The sequence below is a fragment of a genome, unplaced genomic scaffold, assembly GCF_019419815.1.
Source record: "Pyrus x bretschneideri cultivar Hongxiangsu unplaced genomic scaffold, Pyrus_bretschneideri_v1 Contig31, whole genome shotgun sequence".
NCBI lineage: Eukaryota > Viridiplantae > Streptophyta > Magnoliopsida > Rosales > Rosaceae > Pyrus > Pyrus x bretschneideri.
In genome coordinates, this window is record NW_025999624.1 from 1,674,097 (window position 1) to 1,692,167 (window position 18,071).

The following is an 18,071-nucleotide window of genomic DNA, read 5'->3' on the forward strand; positions in this document are numbered from 1 at the left end:
TGTCAAAGAACGCTCGCAATTTCTTGACATACAAGTAACTTGGTCAATCCGAGTTAATAGTTGAGGAAATCATGGAGCCTTATGGTTAGGTTAATGAGTCCTTATTTAGTGCAATTAATTATGAAGACCTTAATTAGTTGACAAAGAATTCGTTACCATTTAGGACTATTATGATATCCTAATTGATATGGAATATCCCATGTAATTAGTTAATAGGCCGGATTATAGGGATAATTATCAGTATATTAGGAGGTCCCTGCACTCACAGTAATAATCCTTGTTTTGTGCTAAACCCTATTCACTAGCAAAAGGATTAACAACTGCTTGAGTGGAGAAGACTCTCCTAAAACCCTAGCATCATGTTTTCCTCTTCTACAAATAAGTTTATTTCCTTTTCATGTCGATTTCGTTATTGTATTCGTGATCCTAATGTCTTGTTGTTTCTTATGATTTCAGATTACTATCTTACACAATCCACTAGTGCAAATAAGTTTCATACAAAGTACCACATCAAGCTCATTTCCTAGATCTAATTTAAGGAGCAGATTTAGCTTTGTGCAACCTTACTTTGTACGAGATGGAAATGTCTTCAATATTCACTAGAAGACCACTCCAACCTTTAACTCTTCTCCTTGTGGCACTAAGACCAACACAATCAATGCAAATGATGTAATAATGAAGATGGTATGAAGTATAGATTCAGATGACAAGTCAATTTCTCCAGTCAAATAGTTGCAGGAAGAAAACTGACGCGAATCCAAACTAGGTCAATTCGAAGATTTGAAACTTGTAAAACTAGACCATGACCAAAACAAACCTTTAATCAGAAAGCATGTGCAGAGTTAACACTGATTTAATGCATGAGAAAAGGTTATGCGGTTAGGGTTTCTATTAAAGAACACAAGAGGAAGCTTAAAGCCTTTTTAAAACACTCTTGAAATCTAAACTTTCTAACCACCAACAAAAGAGACCTAGCTGAGATTTTAAGCAAAATGGGGTGTTTGTTTTTAGCCAGCCAAGACAAAGGCACAAAGGACACGTATAAAAAATAAATGCAATCTGAACAGATCAAGGGCTATAAATTCAACCTCGGATAAAAAACTGTCAATCGGCCCATACAGGTTGTCTTGAATTGCATGGCCATCTAGCTGGAAAGTAGCGAGTAATTCCGAACAAACAACATCACTAATCAAAATGTAGTAGAAATTTTAAACGTGAAATGAATATGCATGAACAAACCTTTGAAGTGATGGCCCAAACCCTTGAGCAAAAAATTTCAACAATAGCAGCCTTTTGTGCATAGTCGTTCACCACCCTACTCCTCTTGAGCAAGATTATTCTAGTTAATCACTCTTACTCACCACCCATTGGCATCTTAGTTCTAAGGGCGAACTATGGCAATTTGATCCTCTTGGAGAAGAGGTACGAAGGCAACCTACTCATGTGATGACTAGGTGCAACTAAAAAAATCTTCCAAGAGTGTTCTGCGGGCCTTGCAGATGAAGCATGCAAAGGAAGGAAGAAGGCCCTCCTCCCTTAAGGTTGTGTGAACAACCTTTGATGAAAACCAAAGTAGTACTGTAAGAGGCAAAAGTAAAACTCTCTTGAAATTGATGTGGTAGTCTACCAAAGAAATGAGCTTCAAAGTTCCACTGCTTTCAAGTTTCGGGCTGCGTCCCCATGACCAATCCTTTGGATTAACTAGAGGAGTAATATATAGAGGAGATTAATGCTAAATTGGTTAGACCTTGTTCGACGAAGCATATAAAATAGTAATGGAACTTTCCCTTTGGATTAATTAGAGGAATGTTTAAGAAAGATAACATGAAATTATTGAGTTTTAATTACAAGATAGAACAATCGTGTAAGTGTTGTCTACAACGATAACGACGCCTCATCTTCCCGTTCTCTCCTCCGTTGGTCTTGTTCTTGCACTCCTTTGAATTCGCGCTGCCGACGCTGTCGCTCCTTTGATTTGATCGACTTCTCATTCTTCTGTCATTAAGTAGGAGAGACAAACATTATTACAATGCTTAATGCTTATGCTATTTGCATGCGGTGCGATGCGATTTGAGATCACTATTTTATACTCGGCTCGATTGGTTGGTTTGAAAAGTCGGTCGACGCTCTTCATCCACTCATCATGCTTTCATAGAAATTTCTTTTTCGCTTTAAGCGTTTTTTGGATGCCAAATATGATTTTGGAAATGAACAGACACGTAGTTCAAGTAGTTAATAGCATTTACCCTTTCAATTCCGCCTTCCCAAATATTCCTAGTATCCGGAATTAATGTTGGGGGAGGTGAAAGGAGAAACTCCTGCATTGCCACTGCAATGCCAAGTGTAGGATTCTACTTTGGTCCGGAAGAGAATAACTCCTATTGTCCTCCAAGCGAATCAGTCAAATAAGGTGGAACAAAGAGGAATATGATGCTTATCTTTTACACGTTTTCGCTTTAAGGCCACTCGCCCCGTGCACCACAAAAACAAAAGAAATACAAAAGAAGAAATCATGACAGCACGTTGACGTTGGATGCACCCGTTGCCAATGCCAGTGCCTAGGACACCGTTCTACTTACGGAGTAAGCAAGCAAGCAACCAAGTTTGTCGAAAGAAGCATGCATCAGTGATTCATTCCCTACCAAGTTATAATCTACAGAAAACTATTAACAAGTTTCATCAGATCATAACCACCATCGGTGATCAATTTCAGACTCCGCCAATGGAGTTTGAAGAATTTGTAATCCCGAAAACCTACTTTCAATTTCTGAGTGAACTGATACTGAGGAAAAAGTAACATAATACTAACATGATTTTGAAATTCAAATTGCATGCTTGAAGACAATAAACAACAGAAGAAGCACGTATCACCAACGCATGACGACAAGATCACATTAACGAAAAACAACAATAAGCAGTAATATCAGATTCACCCAATAGATTTCAAAGAGAAGAATCAAAATACCAATGTATCGTAACAGACACTACCAAACAGGAACTATGAAGAGACAGCAAACAAGTAGGATACTAAAAGGAACGGTACCACAAATAATGCATACATGAACCAACCAAAACCTAGCAATACCAAATGAACATGTCCTAATGGGATGCGAAAATCTCTTTTGAACTTATCTGCCCTGTTCCCTTTTACGTTTTTATATAAACTTTAGTTTTGGTCAATTAATCCTCACTTGGCCATCATGACTTTGACGAACTCCTCATAGTTGATCTGCCCATCACCATCCACATCAGCCTCACGAATCATCTCATCCACTTCCTCATCTGTCAGCTTCTCGCCTAGATTTGTCATAACATGACGAAGCTCAGCGGCAGAAATGAAGCCATTCTGGTCCTTATCGAACACTCGGAAGGCTTCCTTGAGCTCCTCCTCAGAATCAGTGTCCTTCATCTTCCGGGCCATCAGGTTAAGGAACTCTGGGAAATCAATGGTCCCATTCCCATCAGCATCAACCTCATTGATCATATCCTGAAGCTCAGCTTCAGTGGGGTTCTGCCCAAGTGAACGCATAACAGTCCCCAACTCCTTTGTAGTGATGCAACCTGCATAAAGAAACATTACGGTGGAATCCAACGAAGAAATTGGTAATAGGGCTTCAGACACATAACTGTAGCCCGGCATACGAACGCAAGAAAACCACTGTTCTCCCCCAAGTTCTCCCCCAAACATTCACTCCAATACATTAAACTGTTATTACTGTTGAGGGAATTCTGTCTAAATTGGATAAAGAAAAGCACACGCATGAACTAAGACTATCAGTCTATCACATTTCAATCAAACAACGCTTAACAATTTCAATATTGCACACAACATATATAAGGCAAACAATGAAAAGCAAAACATTCATCCAGATTTCTAAATTCCATATCAAAATATCAGAAAAGAAAAGACAAATCAATTCACAATAGTCCATCCCAAAACCACCAAACCATACCAGTAAAGGATTGATAACATTTATAGATGCACTTCAAACTCTGACTCCTAACTAGAAAAAGATAATACTCAAATACCATTAAGATAGTAAAGGCTAGAAAATGCCACACGACCAAAATATGATTGTCAAATAAGAAAAACACCAAACCATACGAGTAAAGGATTGATAACATTTATAGATGCACTTCAAACTCTGACTCCTAACAAGAAAAAGATAATACTCAAATACCATTAAGATAGTAAAGGCTAGAAAATGCCACATGACCAAAATACGATTGTCAAATAGGAAAAAAAAGTCACTATACGATGTTATGAAGATTCGACGACTCAGATAATACTTACAGATTTAACATATAAATCCAAGGATCAAACATACTTATAGAGTAATAAAAAACTGATTCGTCTAAGTATAAAGCTAAGAAGAAGAAATATACGGAGACGTCAAACAGTTGCGTGCTTACAAAATCTGAAAACTGTGAACTGATACAAAAATTGTTCAAAATCAAAATTATAATTCACAGATTTCTTCAAACCCTAAACCCTGAAGAAGTGTTTGGCACAAAAATCTGCATTTCATGCTATTATTAGACGACAGAAACATACAGGAAATCGGTTTATATTTATATATCTCTGTATTTTCTTATGTATATCATGTAACATTGCCTCGTGATCCCAATACCAGAAAAATTAATTGTGCAAACAAGGGGAAACGAAACATCAGACACGTACCGAATCAATAAGGGGAATGCACAATTCATTCATCTATTTAAATTCTAACGATCAGATCTAACAGCATGATCTTATCCTAAACGATCAAAACGCACTCGGAGAATGATAAATCGAATCAATTGCTAAAAAAACCCTCGATCAATCACAAATTTTCACAAGCACAAACGAAATTTCGATGCAATAACAGCATTAGATCCAAATATCATAGATTAGTTAGGCATAATAAGAACAAAAAGGAAAGGGAAAAAAGAGGAAAAAGAGGGATCTGAGAAAGGAGACCATCGCCGTCCTTGTCGAATAGGCTGAAAGCCTCCTTGAACTCAGAGATCTGGTCGTCGGTGAGCTGATCGGCCATCGTTGAGAGCGTTTGGCTTCCGAGAAAATCGCAGAGAAATTGTCCAAAGGAAAAAAGGAAAATCCGTCTGTGCGTGTCGAATGTGGAAAAATGGGAAGAGACGGGTAGCCTTTATATATCAAAGGGAAGAGTGGTGGTCCATCGGCGCCTGATTCTCTCTCATCCGCACGTATACTTTCTCTTCGATTCGAAACTAAATTTTTGCTTCAAATTAAATCATAGTATGTATTCAATAAAAAACAAACACGTTAATTATTATTTAAATAATAATTTAATTATCAATAATCGCATCGTATAATTTATAAATTAAATTTTATTCTCATTAACATTACTTTACATAATAATATTAATAAAAGAAAAATATATTATATAAAATAAAATAAACACAAAGAAATCAGTCACGTGTGCAAACTACAATGTGAGATGGATGGAGACTAATTCCCTTTCTAATGCAATCACGTACCATGTGAGATAATATAGTATTTTTGACTCACAAATAAACGATACGTCAAAGCAGAGCTTGTTACCTCAGGAAATGCATAAAACCAAATTTGGATTGGGAATTCCGAACCTTTGCTTGCTTTCCACTAGACTAACCCCTTGGAGCATTTCCACTAGTTGGTGAAAGGCAAGGGCAAGGATGGGCATGTAAGTTGCCTTTGATATTCACTCTGAATAGTACTTGCCTTTGTGTAACTCCACTAGTTTGAAAACGACAGCACTATTCACAATTTTTTTTTAAAATTTTTTTATGCTTTGAAAATAAAAAGATTGTTTAAAATATAGAAGATTGGTTTTTAATGCTTTGAAAATAAAATGCTTGTTTATTTTTTTTATGCTTTCAATACAAAACAAAAGCATAGCATTACAATAAACATAATTAATTTAAGGAAAAAAAAATTTTAATAGTGAAAAATAAATATAGAAGATTGTGGTGAAAATGAAGATTAAGTTGTGATGGAGAATGAAGAAGATAGTTGGGTATTTATAAAACAACAATATAAAAATTTCTAATTTTTACTATATTTTTTTATATTTTTTTTTCTATTTCTTTATGTGTTTTTTTTCTTCTTTATAAATTTTTTTAATGTTGGATTAATCCTGCCATTGATTTTCAAATTGGTTCGAAATCGAACACATCAAATTGTGCCACATGGCATAACGCTAATATTTCCTCGCGTTCTGATTGAATCCCCCTTAGAAAGGGGCGGGGCAAATGATAATGAGGTTGGCCCTTCGGTTGTACACAACTTCCCAAAAAGGTATAGTGGTTTCCCTGACTTAGAAGACTGGGACTGTGACCCTTACTGATTCAAAAAGCCACGATGGGATTGGCAAAGGTCGGGCAGCAGGTGTCGTCGACCAAACTTCAATTTGAAATTTGATTGGCCCAACCCACCGCACTGGGATTAGGGAGACTTGGATCTAGGCGAGCTCATCCAACGGCTTTAAATGAAGCCACGTGTCCCTACTGTTGGAAATATGTGAATGCACCGTTGCACCAGGGCCCACAATGCAGCCTTGTCTACCACTCGCCCACAGTCGTGCATGTGTTACACGCGTCTGCCAAAAAAAAAAAGTGCACGGACGTCAGCTTGCTCAAAGGCAATAGGCCAGCAGTGGTTGGCCCACTAACACACCCCGACTCGAAATGTCCACCTGGACTCCGAATCGAGCTGTGCTGACCGACACCATAAAGGTGAATAAATGCAAGAGTGCACATGTGAGCGGGATTAAACGCCATTCACACGTGCTGTCAAAGCATAAGTAAAGTACAATAAAGGTAGGATAAGAATTATACCATCGAAGATAATCTCCTGTACCCACATTTGCCAAGAATCTTTGTTAACACGAAAGCTCTGCCACTAAAATCTGGAAGGGCGAAAAATAAGGGTAAGTGGGCCTAAAAAAAATAAAACTTTGTAAAACCTTTTCGAAAACATAATAACCCCTCGCTGTAAAACAAGTATAGTTTCCAAATATAACATACTACGTATAATATGTAAAATACTTATTATAGCCAGCAATATCACAAGAATGCAATACATCACAATATTTCGTAAATGAACACAGAACGTTTGGTAATCACATAATCTCGCATAAACAAACATATCATAATGAGTGCTCATCGACATATGCTGACACACAAGTTCATGTAGAGATATTCTGACTTGAACAAGCCTGGATGTAATAATGATTTACGCTCTAGTACAACAATCATATGAAGACTGTCATTATGCGCATCACATACGAGTCCTAATTGCCTATAGCAATCTAAGACTGGACTGGCACCTACAATGGATCCAAAGTGAGTGTACAGTGCGATGTGAACTTACATGTGAAGATTGGCCTTGGCCTGGGCGAGTACTAACACCAGTGTAGCACACAATGAGCAAATAGCGCAAATATGATCATGCAACAGTAAAACCGATAATTCTAGTTGACATAATGTTATTCATGGCTGCAAATATGATTAAGACATCCCATAATAATCTGCATAGATGTGCATCCCATAGGACGTATCATAATTTCCTAATTTCCGTCAATGCGCTAATTCTTATAAACGTTAATCTAATATGGACATAACGTAGAAAATTCTTTATAAAAAAATATAAAGTAAATATATAATATTTAAAGGCAAAGACCCACTCACAAATCATGTCGTTGGGTCAAACCCGCCTTGCAGGCACCGAAAATCCTTGCGATGCGTTTCACTTAGAAATGAAACCATTTACGTAAATATATAACATAATAATGTAACTAAGCATTTTCATACAAAGTACGGCTAATAAAGGAACTATTTTAAAATGATCGAATTTCGAAAAACAGAGAGTAGATTCGGATTCGACACGTTGAGAAACCTAAGGAGAGACCTATTCTTCCTACAATGCAATACGTCACAATATTTCGTAAATGAGCACATAATGTCTGGTAATCACATAATCTCGCATAAACAAATGTATCATAACGAGTGCTTATCGACATATGCTAACATACGAGTTCATCCAAAGATATTCTGACATGAACAAGATTGGGTGTAATAATTGTGGAGCAAAAAATAATCAAGAAGAAGATGGAGACGACATGTGAACTTTTGGGTGAGAAAGATAAAATTACCCTTGAGGCACACCGGGATTCCCACGCGCATGCAATGAACAATAATGGCACAATTGAGGTCAAAGGTGATCAAAATGGTATTCTTTTAAGCCTTCTTATCATTCCTCAACAAACCCACAAGGTAACTCCCAATTATCTTTTCAAATTGGGATTAATTACCTAAATTAATTAATTATCTAATTAATTGATTAATTACCTAAAGTAATTGCAAGATATTATTTCCATAATATCTTGCAATCAATCCCATAAAACAACTAAATGTGGCCAATCCCAATTCTCCTAATAGGGCTGGTCACACCCCTATATATAGCCCCTCATTTTCTCCAAAACCTAATTCCAATTCTCTTCTAAAATTCTCTAAATTTCTCTAAACACTTTTCCCTCAAATTCTAAATTCGGCATCGGAGAATCTTCGGCCAAAGCCCCCCACCCCTCAATTCATCGTGGGCGTGAGAGGCTATTGGCCTTGATCTTAGGTGTTAATTGTTTTGCAGGTGCATTTTCGTCCAAGAAGAAGAAGGCGGAAATTTGCATCCATAAATTGGTGCTTTCATTGAGAGTCTTAATGTTGGAAATGTGCCCTAAAACCAATCATATGATGATACTTTATGGACATTTCACATGTTAAACTAATCTAGTTTAATATTAAGGGCAAACATTATTGTTTGAGCCGTCTCATATAAATGTTATATGCTTAAACGATAAAGTCCAAGGAATATGTGATTGGAAGAATGCGATCTAAAGAAGTTAGATTCATGAGACCATTCTTTCGTTGACACATCCTAAACGTTCCTGATCATAGGATTGTCAATTGGGCATTGACAGTCCGTTAAGATCAGTACGTGCTATGTCTTCTCTCAGGGAGAGTGACTAGTCTCGAGTCATTGGTGTGTGTGACATCAAGACAAGTACGTAGGTGCTCAATAGAGAATGAGTTCACTGAAAACGATCAACGAAGAGTTCTCATATTCATGTCACATGAGAACTCATGGTTGGGATAATGCAAAGTAGTTCTTTGACCTGAGGCATCACAGCTGTCTTGTGGTTAGGTACTTGATCTTTGATTATGTCAAAGTCACTCTATCAGGGTGTCCACGGCATCGTCGGGGTTAAGCCACTTAGCCATGGAGGCAAGTGAATGCGCAACAAGGGATCTCTAACCTTCAAACTGTTTGAGGGAGAATACTCTATGATATGATTTAGAATCTCTGGCCAGAGTATGAATGAGATGTTGGAATGCGTTCCAGATCACATTCAAGGTAATCATATAAGTACAAGATTCACATTGGATAGTAGACATGAATAAACTATCAAACCAAACAATGTGGTCAAGAGTATTGTATTAGAGAAAGACCGTATTGCATTTGTAATCCTAAAACTGAATAGGTTCTCCACCTCTTCTGATTAGCTTGGGTAACCATGACATGCTGCTAGGCGTCAACCATGGTTTGTGGAAGCCCTAAAAGTGTATTATCACTAACGGGAGAATTGAAAGTAAGTTTCAATTCACAATCGATTAGAAAGAGTTTTAATCGCCCACTGCCTCGCTAAAAGGAACCTAATGGATCGTTCACCGAGTAAGGTAGAGTTTGAAGAAACAACGGAGATGAGTAAGAATAATTAAATGGTTTAATTATTTATCTAAGGCTAGGATTAATTAATATGTTAATTAATCAAACGAATAAGTTCGTTAAAGACCTCGGATTAGTTTTGGGCCGCAAGGCCCAATGGGATTTGAATGTCAAGCCCATTAACTCAAGTTGTATGACAACTTGAATAAACAAAGGGCTTGAAAGCCCAATAAACCTATAGGCCGGCCATGTGTAAAAGAATAGGGCTTTTGGTCCATTAGGTCACTTATTTGAAGGGACTATATAAAGGACTTTATAGCCTAAAATTTACTAAGGGTTATTTTTGGGGGAAAGGATGAGAACACAAGCTCTCCTTTCTCTCTAAAATTTCGGCCAACCTTGGAGGGATCATCTAGCAATCAAACTCCTCCAAGGTCACTCATTTCTTCTTCATTATGCCTTGGTGATGAATAATTAGAGGTTCTCAATTTTGGGAACTTGGAGAAACCTTTTCATCCATCCAAATCCATGGATCTAAGATGCAAGGAATGAAGGCCCTCTCTTTGGGTGATTAGCCTTTGCTTATGCAAAGAGGAATCTACAAAGGTATTGATTTCTCAACTCACTTTGTTTTGCGTTGAGTCTTGGTTCACCTATCTACTAGGCTTTGAATTTCATGGGTAAATGTTTTGTTTTAAGTGCATACAAGCATGATTCCGCCTTTAATTGTTAATTGTATGCTATTGATGTTGCTTAAATGAACATGTTTTTCACAAATTTTTCTTCACTTAATTCACACGCTTGAAGAAGACTCTCACATTCAAGGTTTCTAATTTTTTGTTCATACGTAGATGTTCGTACTTTCTCATTCCTAGAACTTTTTATGCAAAAATTATTTGAATAAACGTAAAAGAAAATTATAATGACAAGAAATTCGTAAACCTAACGAATGGAACTTTGTACGTTCAAGGATTTGGACCACGACGATCCACGAGGCTCAACGCAAAGGCACCACCTCTACGGGGCAACACCGTGGTAGCAGCCATTATGGTAACTCACGACGAGATCCGAGCCCAGAGAGCAGGCCTCACCTTGCAGCCACAAGCTCTGGCCCATGTCAACTTGTAGCGTCGTGCCCAAGCCCACGCCATAAGGGAACCCAGCTCGGCCCAGCGCAAGTAGGCCCAAGTTGAGCAGGCCCAGAATCAGGCAGCCATGGCAAGAGCACCAGCCCAGACCTCGCGGGGCCAAAGCCATCACGAGCCCAGTCCACTCCAAGGCCGAGCCCAAGACCATAGGGCCTAAGTAACAACACTTATCCCGACAAGTCATAGAGTTGACAAATGGCCTCGCATAATAGACAACTGATAGGAGCATATTTATGCTACGTAGTTATGTTGTTTCCTTGCATTTAGTGAGTTAATTACTATTTATTTTAGTCTTTTAAGCTATTTTCGTATGTTTTTAGGTCCTAATGGCAAAAGAAGCAAGAAAGAGCATTTTGAAGCTAATTGGAGCATTTTTGGGCATGGATTGGATAACTTAACCATGGAGTAAAGAAGATGGACGAGATTAAAGTCAAGAAGGGCTAGGAAAGGCTACAAATCTGGTGGATGAAGTCCTAAATCAAAGAAGATAAGGAAATAGCAAGGAATATGGAACCTTATCCAACCTTATCTTATCCTATCCCAACCAACCTTATCCTTTCCTAACTCTAACATTATCCTATCCTATCCTATCCAAATCAGGTTAGGACTTAAATCTAGCTAATTAGAGGGGATTAATTACACATTTAAACACCTATTTCAGTTTCTAGAAGCCTTATCCATTTGTTTGCTGCATGTGGACCATTCCTTGTAGGTTTAGGAGTTGCAATCCTTCCTCTACACCTATATCATGAGTCCTTATCCATTTAGGTCCAGAAATCTACCCTTTATCCCTTCTAGAACTCTAAATTCTGCCAAAAAATACCTAGTTTCTAGAAGCCCTTAATTTCTGACGAAAATTCCCTATCCCTTTCCCCTTTGGTTTCTACCTAGACTTAACCCTTTTTCCATGGGATTGTGCAATCCTTTTCCTTCACTAAGTGTGCATAATCAGCCTATATAAACAGCCTATGCCACACCATTCAATCCATCCGCTCACTCATTCATTCATTCATACTTTCATCCATCAAACACCACAATCCATTTTACACCACCCTGTGCCGCAAGCAGAAGGAAGGAGAAGAAGACTAGTGTAATCTGCCATCCAATGAGGGTTTGAAATCTACCATTGGAGTGTGGAGAGTTTCTAGGTGTATTCTATCCTTAGTCTTAGTTCAATGTTTAAATTTAATTATCTTTGTTTTGCGAACATGAGGAACTAACTTCTTTTTAGTTGGAGGTGAATTCGAAGCCATGATTATATGTTTTATATGAATTGATTACGTCCGGTTATTATTTCTTAAGGCATGAATGTGATTTGTTTATCTAAGTTATTAAAACTGGTTTATGTATGTGGGTTGGGGGTTAACACTTAATTTGCATGCATGAATTTGATGCTAGAATATAAGGGGGTTTCACATAATAGTTATTCACTTATATTCACAAGTAGTGGAGGTTGCTAACCACAATCGAGTTAAGTAAATCCTTGGTATGAGTCTCATGCATTTCATAGTAATGAATACCTTGTCAATGCTTATGATTTTCACAAAACTTAATGACTTTTGACATGTATCTTTATTATGCGTTTCATATAGGGAACTTGAGAAAGATAATTTGGTTTAGATGCGTATTCCATCTAACTCAATGAAATAAGGAAAATCTGATGGTTAGTTGTGCGATGCAACTAATTTGGGGCGTTGTCATTCATAGTCTAAAAGAATAATAACTGGAAATTGGTTCGTATGCATATATCATGTGTGGAGAAGGACCCTCTAACTAGCCTTTTACCCATTTATTTTACTTAAATTCGTTTTTCAAAAGTGTTTTCTATAAAGTTTTTGTTTTAAGTTTAAAATTCGTCAAAAACAATCCCTATTTCACTTAGTCTTCATATTTGAGTCAAAACTTGTTTTCCTTGAGTCTTTTGAGTTAAGTCAAGTCCTATTTTCGTGCAAAACACTTATTGAGTCTAAAATTGAATCTTTTTTATTATTGGTTGCTATTTGAAGTGTCTAAAGTTAGTTTTGAGTCTATAGAGTCTAGTTTAGTGTTTTTGAGTCTTATTTATATAGATTAGCATCCCTAGTTAATCCCCGATCTAGAACGATCCCTACTTACATATCTACTACAATTGTCACAAATAGGGTTTAATTTGAGTGTTAGAATATTTCACATCAAATTTTGACCTCGCGGGGCCAAAGCCATCACGAGCCCAGTCCACTCCAAGGCCGAGCCCAAGACCATAGGGCCTAAGTAACAACACTTGTCCCGACAAGTCATAGAGTTGACAAATGGCCTCGCATAATAGACAACCTTGGTGAATTAGCTATTGCAATGCACCAAGATGCAAAATGCCCTAGACGAAGTGTCCCGAAGTAAGACAAGGGCAAACACGAACCTCTCCAGCAGCGTCCTGGCAAGCAACCACTCGACCAGTCATGAATCGAGTGTTCTAGAGGTGTACACTCCCGATTGGGCCCCCGAGATAGCGTATACTCTCGTCTTAGCTCACGGAGGAGCGTGCACTCTTGATTAGGCCCACAGACGAGCATACATTCACGGTTAGATCACACTTCGATATTCAACATGAGCAACCATCTAGGCGAAGTGTTCATTCAAGGCTAGGCCCGCAAAGAGCATCCTCCACCTCACATCGGAGTAGGCAACATGACGAACGGAGAAAAGCAGTCACTTAATCTAGCTCAAGTTCAATCAGCAGCCTGCAAAAAACTTGCTCACCTGCTAGGAATGTACCACATGCACCACAACCGTGGCATAGACGAGTTAAACATATGGAAGAGCGGCCTAAACCAGCAGATCATGATTAAAGGTAGCCAAGAGCTCTGCTATACCTAACAAAGGCAAATTCAAGAAGAAGTATAGAGGCTATCGATTGAGCGATTGCGCGATTTCCAATGCAACAAGGTCACCAACGAGGCACTATAACGGGATATAACCAACATAAGCAGGTCACCATTCACGGATGAGATTGAGCAGGCAAAGTCTCCACGTAAGTTCAGCATGCCATATTTCACATCCTTCAAATGAGATGGAGACCCGGAAAGACACCTAAAGCACTACAGAAGTGTAATGATCCTTTATTGAAACAACAACAATCTCATGTGCAAGATATTTGCCACCACTCTACAAGACGATGTGCAAAATTGGTTCTACACCCTGCCGCCACAATCTAGCCGGCTTTTCGACAAACTTTCTTTGGTTTTCACCAAAGAATATTCATCATATCGCTTGATCAAGAAGAAGTCTAACCACTTGTTCAACGTCAAGAAAAACCCAAAGGAGTCGTTTTGCGATTATGTGAAGAAGTTCAAAGCAAAGAAAGCAAAGATAGTCAAATGCAACGACTCAATAACTAGAGCAGCCTTCCAAAAATGACTTTCAGCATACCACCTGCTGTTCAAAAAATTGATCATGAAAAAAGATCTATCTCTGGCAGACTCTTTCGCTATGACAGAAAAACATGTACTTTGGGATAAGGCTCGCGCGATGCACATTCAATGACTTAAAGAAATATCCAACATCACCTCTCTATTATCCAAACAGGAAGTAGTAGAGGACTTATTTACATGCTTGATGGTATCTGAAGCAGCAATAAGCTCTACCTTATACGAGAAGAGCTGGGGGCCCGACTACCTATATTCCACAATTTTAAAGCTTTTCTCGATGCAGAAACCAGTTGCCAGAAATTTAAAAGCTAACTTTGGTGACAATTGTTGCAACCTGGAAGCTCAAGTTATACCTTCAAACGCAAGCAGTCATCCCTATCATGCACTATGCTGCCTAATCTAGACATACGGCGATAAAGGCACAGACATTAGCAGATGCAAAGTTTTCTGAACAACGCAACAACTCAGCCCAAAAAAGGCGCCAAGGGCAGACGAACACTTAAAGGACACACTCGGAAGCAAGTTTTGTCCTCGTCACCCCAAAAAATTGTACATAGAGGCAACATGTACCGACAGTTTAGCACCACCTCTTGATGCAAGTCACACGGCCCCAGGCAACCCTTGCTCTATAATTTAGCTTTAGAATGGCCCAATACCGACAGTTAAGTATCTCTTGCTGCGTATAACATGGCCCTAGCCTTACGGCTCCCTATCACACATTCACGCCTAGCCTAGGCAACACAACAAAGCAACCCAACGATGCCTCGAAGGCAATCGAGCACGCCCTAGCCATGCCTGCTTCACACGTTGGAGACTTCTGGCATTTACACGTCGACGACGTATCCAACTACAAAGGCTCAAGAGCAGGAGTGGTCTTTGTCACCAAGATGGTTTGACGCTCGAGCAGGCAATCACTTTACACTTCAAATCCAACAACGAAGCAGAGTACGCTCGACCAGGCAATTACTCTACACTTCAAATCTAATAACAAAGTAGAGTACGAACCCTACTAGCAGACCTCCAAATGGTAAAAGAATTGGCTGTGAAAAAACTTGCAATTCATTATGATTCCAAACTAATCACCAGCCAGACTACTGGAGAGTATACGGCAAAACATCTGAAGATGGCGCAGTACCTAAAGAAGGTACAAAAGTAACTTGAGGCATTTCAGACTTACATCATCACTCAACTTTCGCGAACAGTCAATGCCTACACGGACACGCTAGCCAACCTAGGCTCTTCCCTCAACCATCAACTCAAATGCTCTATTTCAGTGGAGCATCTAGACGAGCCAAGTATAGAGGCGGAACTAGTAGCCGAGGTGTTATAGGTTAGTACAACTCTAAATTGGCAAGATTCCATTATAAACTACCTGGTTAATGGCACAATTCCCATAGAAAGATTGGAGTCTAAAAAGCTCCAAACAAAGGTAACACGCTACTACATGTGGAACGACATTCTCATCTGAAGATCCTACACTTGGACCACATCTCCATTGCCTAGCGTATCCTGACAACCTAAAGGTTCTAAGATCAACCCACGAAGGCGTTTATGGAAATCACTTCAAAGGCCGATCCTTATCACATAAGGCTCTAAACGCAGGCTATTATTAGCCTACTATGCATCAAGATGCAAATAAGTTAGTACAAAAGTGTTACTGCCAACACTATAAGTCAGTACCAGCACTGCATGCCAGCAAATTACACATGCATATAAGTTATTAGTCGTTCATGCAATGGGCAATCGACGTGGTAAGGCCAATGTCGCCCGCTACTGGGGGCAGATGCATGATGATCGTGGCAACTGACTACTTCACTAAATGGGTAAAAGTAAAGCCTATGACAACCACAATTTAGACAGACATAAAGCACTTCATATGGAGGAACATCATTTGCCGATTTGCCAACCCTCAATCCATCATCACAGATAACAGCCCACAATTCTTAGGCAAAGATTTGGTGAAGTTCTTCTAGAAATATGGCATCAAGCAGCATATGTCCACACTAAGGTATTCCCATGGCAATAGGCAGATCGAAGCATCTAACAAGACGATTCTTAACTATCTCAAGAAATTCTTATCCAACAAGAAGGGAAAATGCCCAAACGAACTTCCTGGATGTCTATGGGTGTTTCGCACAACCAAACGATGAGCAACTGGTGAGACTTCTTTCTCTTTGGCATTTGGTTCAAAAGCAATCATTCATTCCAATGTCATCGTGCCAAGTATCAACACTCTACTGCCAAGCATTAAGTAGAACAGAAAGGAGATGGCCACAAACTTAGATATGGCAAAGGAGAAACGCGAGAAGGTTACCACCTGCATCCCAGCCTACCAGCAACAGCTCATCTCCAGCTGTAACAAAAGGGCCAAGATCCGGCAGTTCTAGCATAGAGATCTAGTCCTAAGAAAAACCTTCATCATTACCCGCAGAGAAAGTTTTAAAAAGATGGATCCCATCTGGGAAGGTCCGTACAAGATCAGCAGGGTAAGGGGCAAAGATAGTTACACCCTTGCCACCATGAAGGACAAAGAGATCCAAAAGTAATGGAACGTCTACAATTTAAGGAAGTAACATGCGTAACCTCCCACTACATCAAAGCCCGAAGACTCAAGCAACTCGACAGGTACCACCTCACAAGCCCAGACTATCTAGTTGTTTTGTAGTTCCTACCTTACAGCTAAGTTCTCGTTCGTTTTTCTCGTTTTTCAATAAGGAATTCAGAAGTAATCTACAACTCGGCTCGGCTTCATGCTTACAACTAATCATTCCTGCACTTCAAAAGAAAATCGCGCCCTTTTTAGGAACTTATCGCATGAATTGCACCCTCTTGGGGACTAACCATGCCTTCCAGTGTGAGAGGGTAAACTAATTCCCTAACACCCACATGGGTTTGCTCTCCAATGTGGGAGGATAAACTATACACTTGTAATATCCAGACGTGGATGAGTCGGGTTGCCCTGGTACAACTAGGTCCACGATGGCTTGCACCGGGATTCTTAGAAGTAGCCACAATAGTCATTTTCAAGGCTTAACTAACTGAAGGATTTTGGGTCTCTTGGCCTAATCCGTGGGGAATCGGGCCTCAGAGATGAAAGAGGCACATTACGCAGTACCCTCTATGGACGGCTATCCTTGAACCCTAAAGCTGTTACCGAGTGCACTAAGGTAGCGTACGGTTTCCAGAAAACTGCCTACGGCTTATGTTATGTTCATTTCAAGTGCAAATATAAGGGTAGTATAATGGCACAAGTAAGGGCGTCGAACCATAGGGACTAATTAGAACTCTACAAATTACTAGCTTTATGTGAACCCTTACTAACAATGAAAATGAAAACTGAATTTAGATTTTTGTTTTGGAAGCTAAAGTAACTTAAAATGCAATACAAGATAAAGATGAATGATAGATTGATTCAAAAATAATGGGAACGGAAGTAGGGATACTGATTTCACCATTACAAGCCAATTCCATGAAAATTAAGTCAAAAAGCATTCAACTCTCCAATCTGCAAGCGAGGGTTCGTTTTACTTATTTATGATCATCTATTTGATGTGTGGTCGTGATCAAGTACTCTTAATCTGCAACCTAGTTGTGATGTTCAAATTAGATTACCAATTAAGAATCCATTAAGAACAAGAAAATTTCAATGATCCAAAGAAATCACATGGCAGGATGTATGCATAGCATTTTTTTCATTCATTCACATGTCCACCAAGATTAAGCATGATGTGTACTATAACCCTGATCAAATAATTCATAAGCAGCCCTAATGGTGATCAAACATTAAGATTAACA

At 39.0% G+C, this 18,071-nt stretch overlaps 1 protein-coding gene across 1 annotated transcript; it reads right to left on the minus strand.

The window, feature by feature from the left end:
* Positions 1-2,911: 2,911 nt before the first annotated feature.
* On the minus strand, positions 2,912-5,121 carry LOC125480055 (calmodulin-7). The gene is made up of 2 exons (XM_048590296.1): positions 4,961-5,121; positions 2,912-3,561 (listed from the first exon to the last, which is right to left on the minus strand). The coding sequence occupies exons 1-2, from the start codon at positions 5,034-5,036 to the stop codon at positions 3,188-3,190; spliced, it is 450 nt and encodes a 149-aa protein (XP_048446253.1). The 5' UTR covers positions 5,037-5,121; the 3' UTR covers positions 2,912-3,187.
* Positions 5,122-18,071: the final 12,950 nt, after the last annotated feature.

What these genes read in the sequence shown, in the direction of transcription:
- LOC125480055 (XM_048590296.1), bottom strand. Translation starts at nt 5,036, where the DNA reads ATGGCCGATCAGCTCACCGACGACCAGATCTCTGAGTTCAAGGAGGCT. An exon ending in ATTCGACAAGGACGGCGATG is followed by an intron (nt 3,562 to 4,960) that starts GTCTCCTTTCTC and finishes TTCTTTATGCAG; the next exon opens with GTTGCATCACTACAAAGGAG.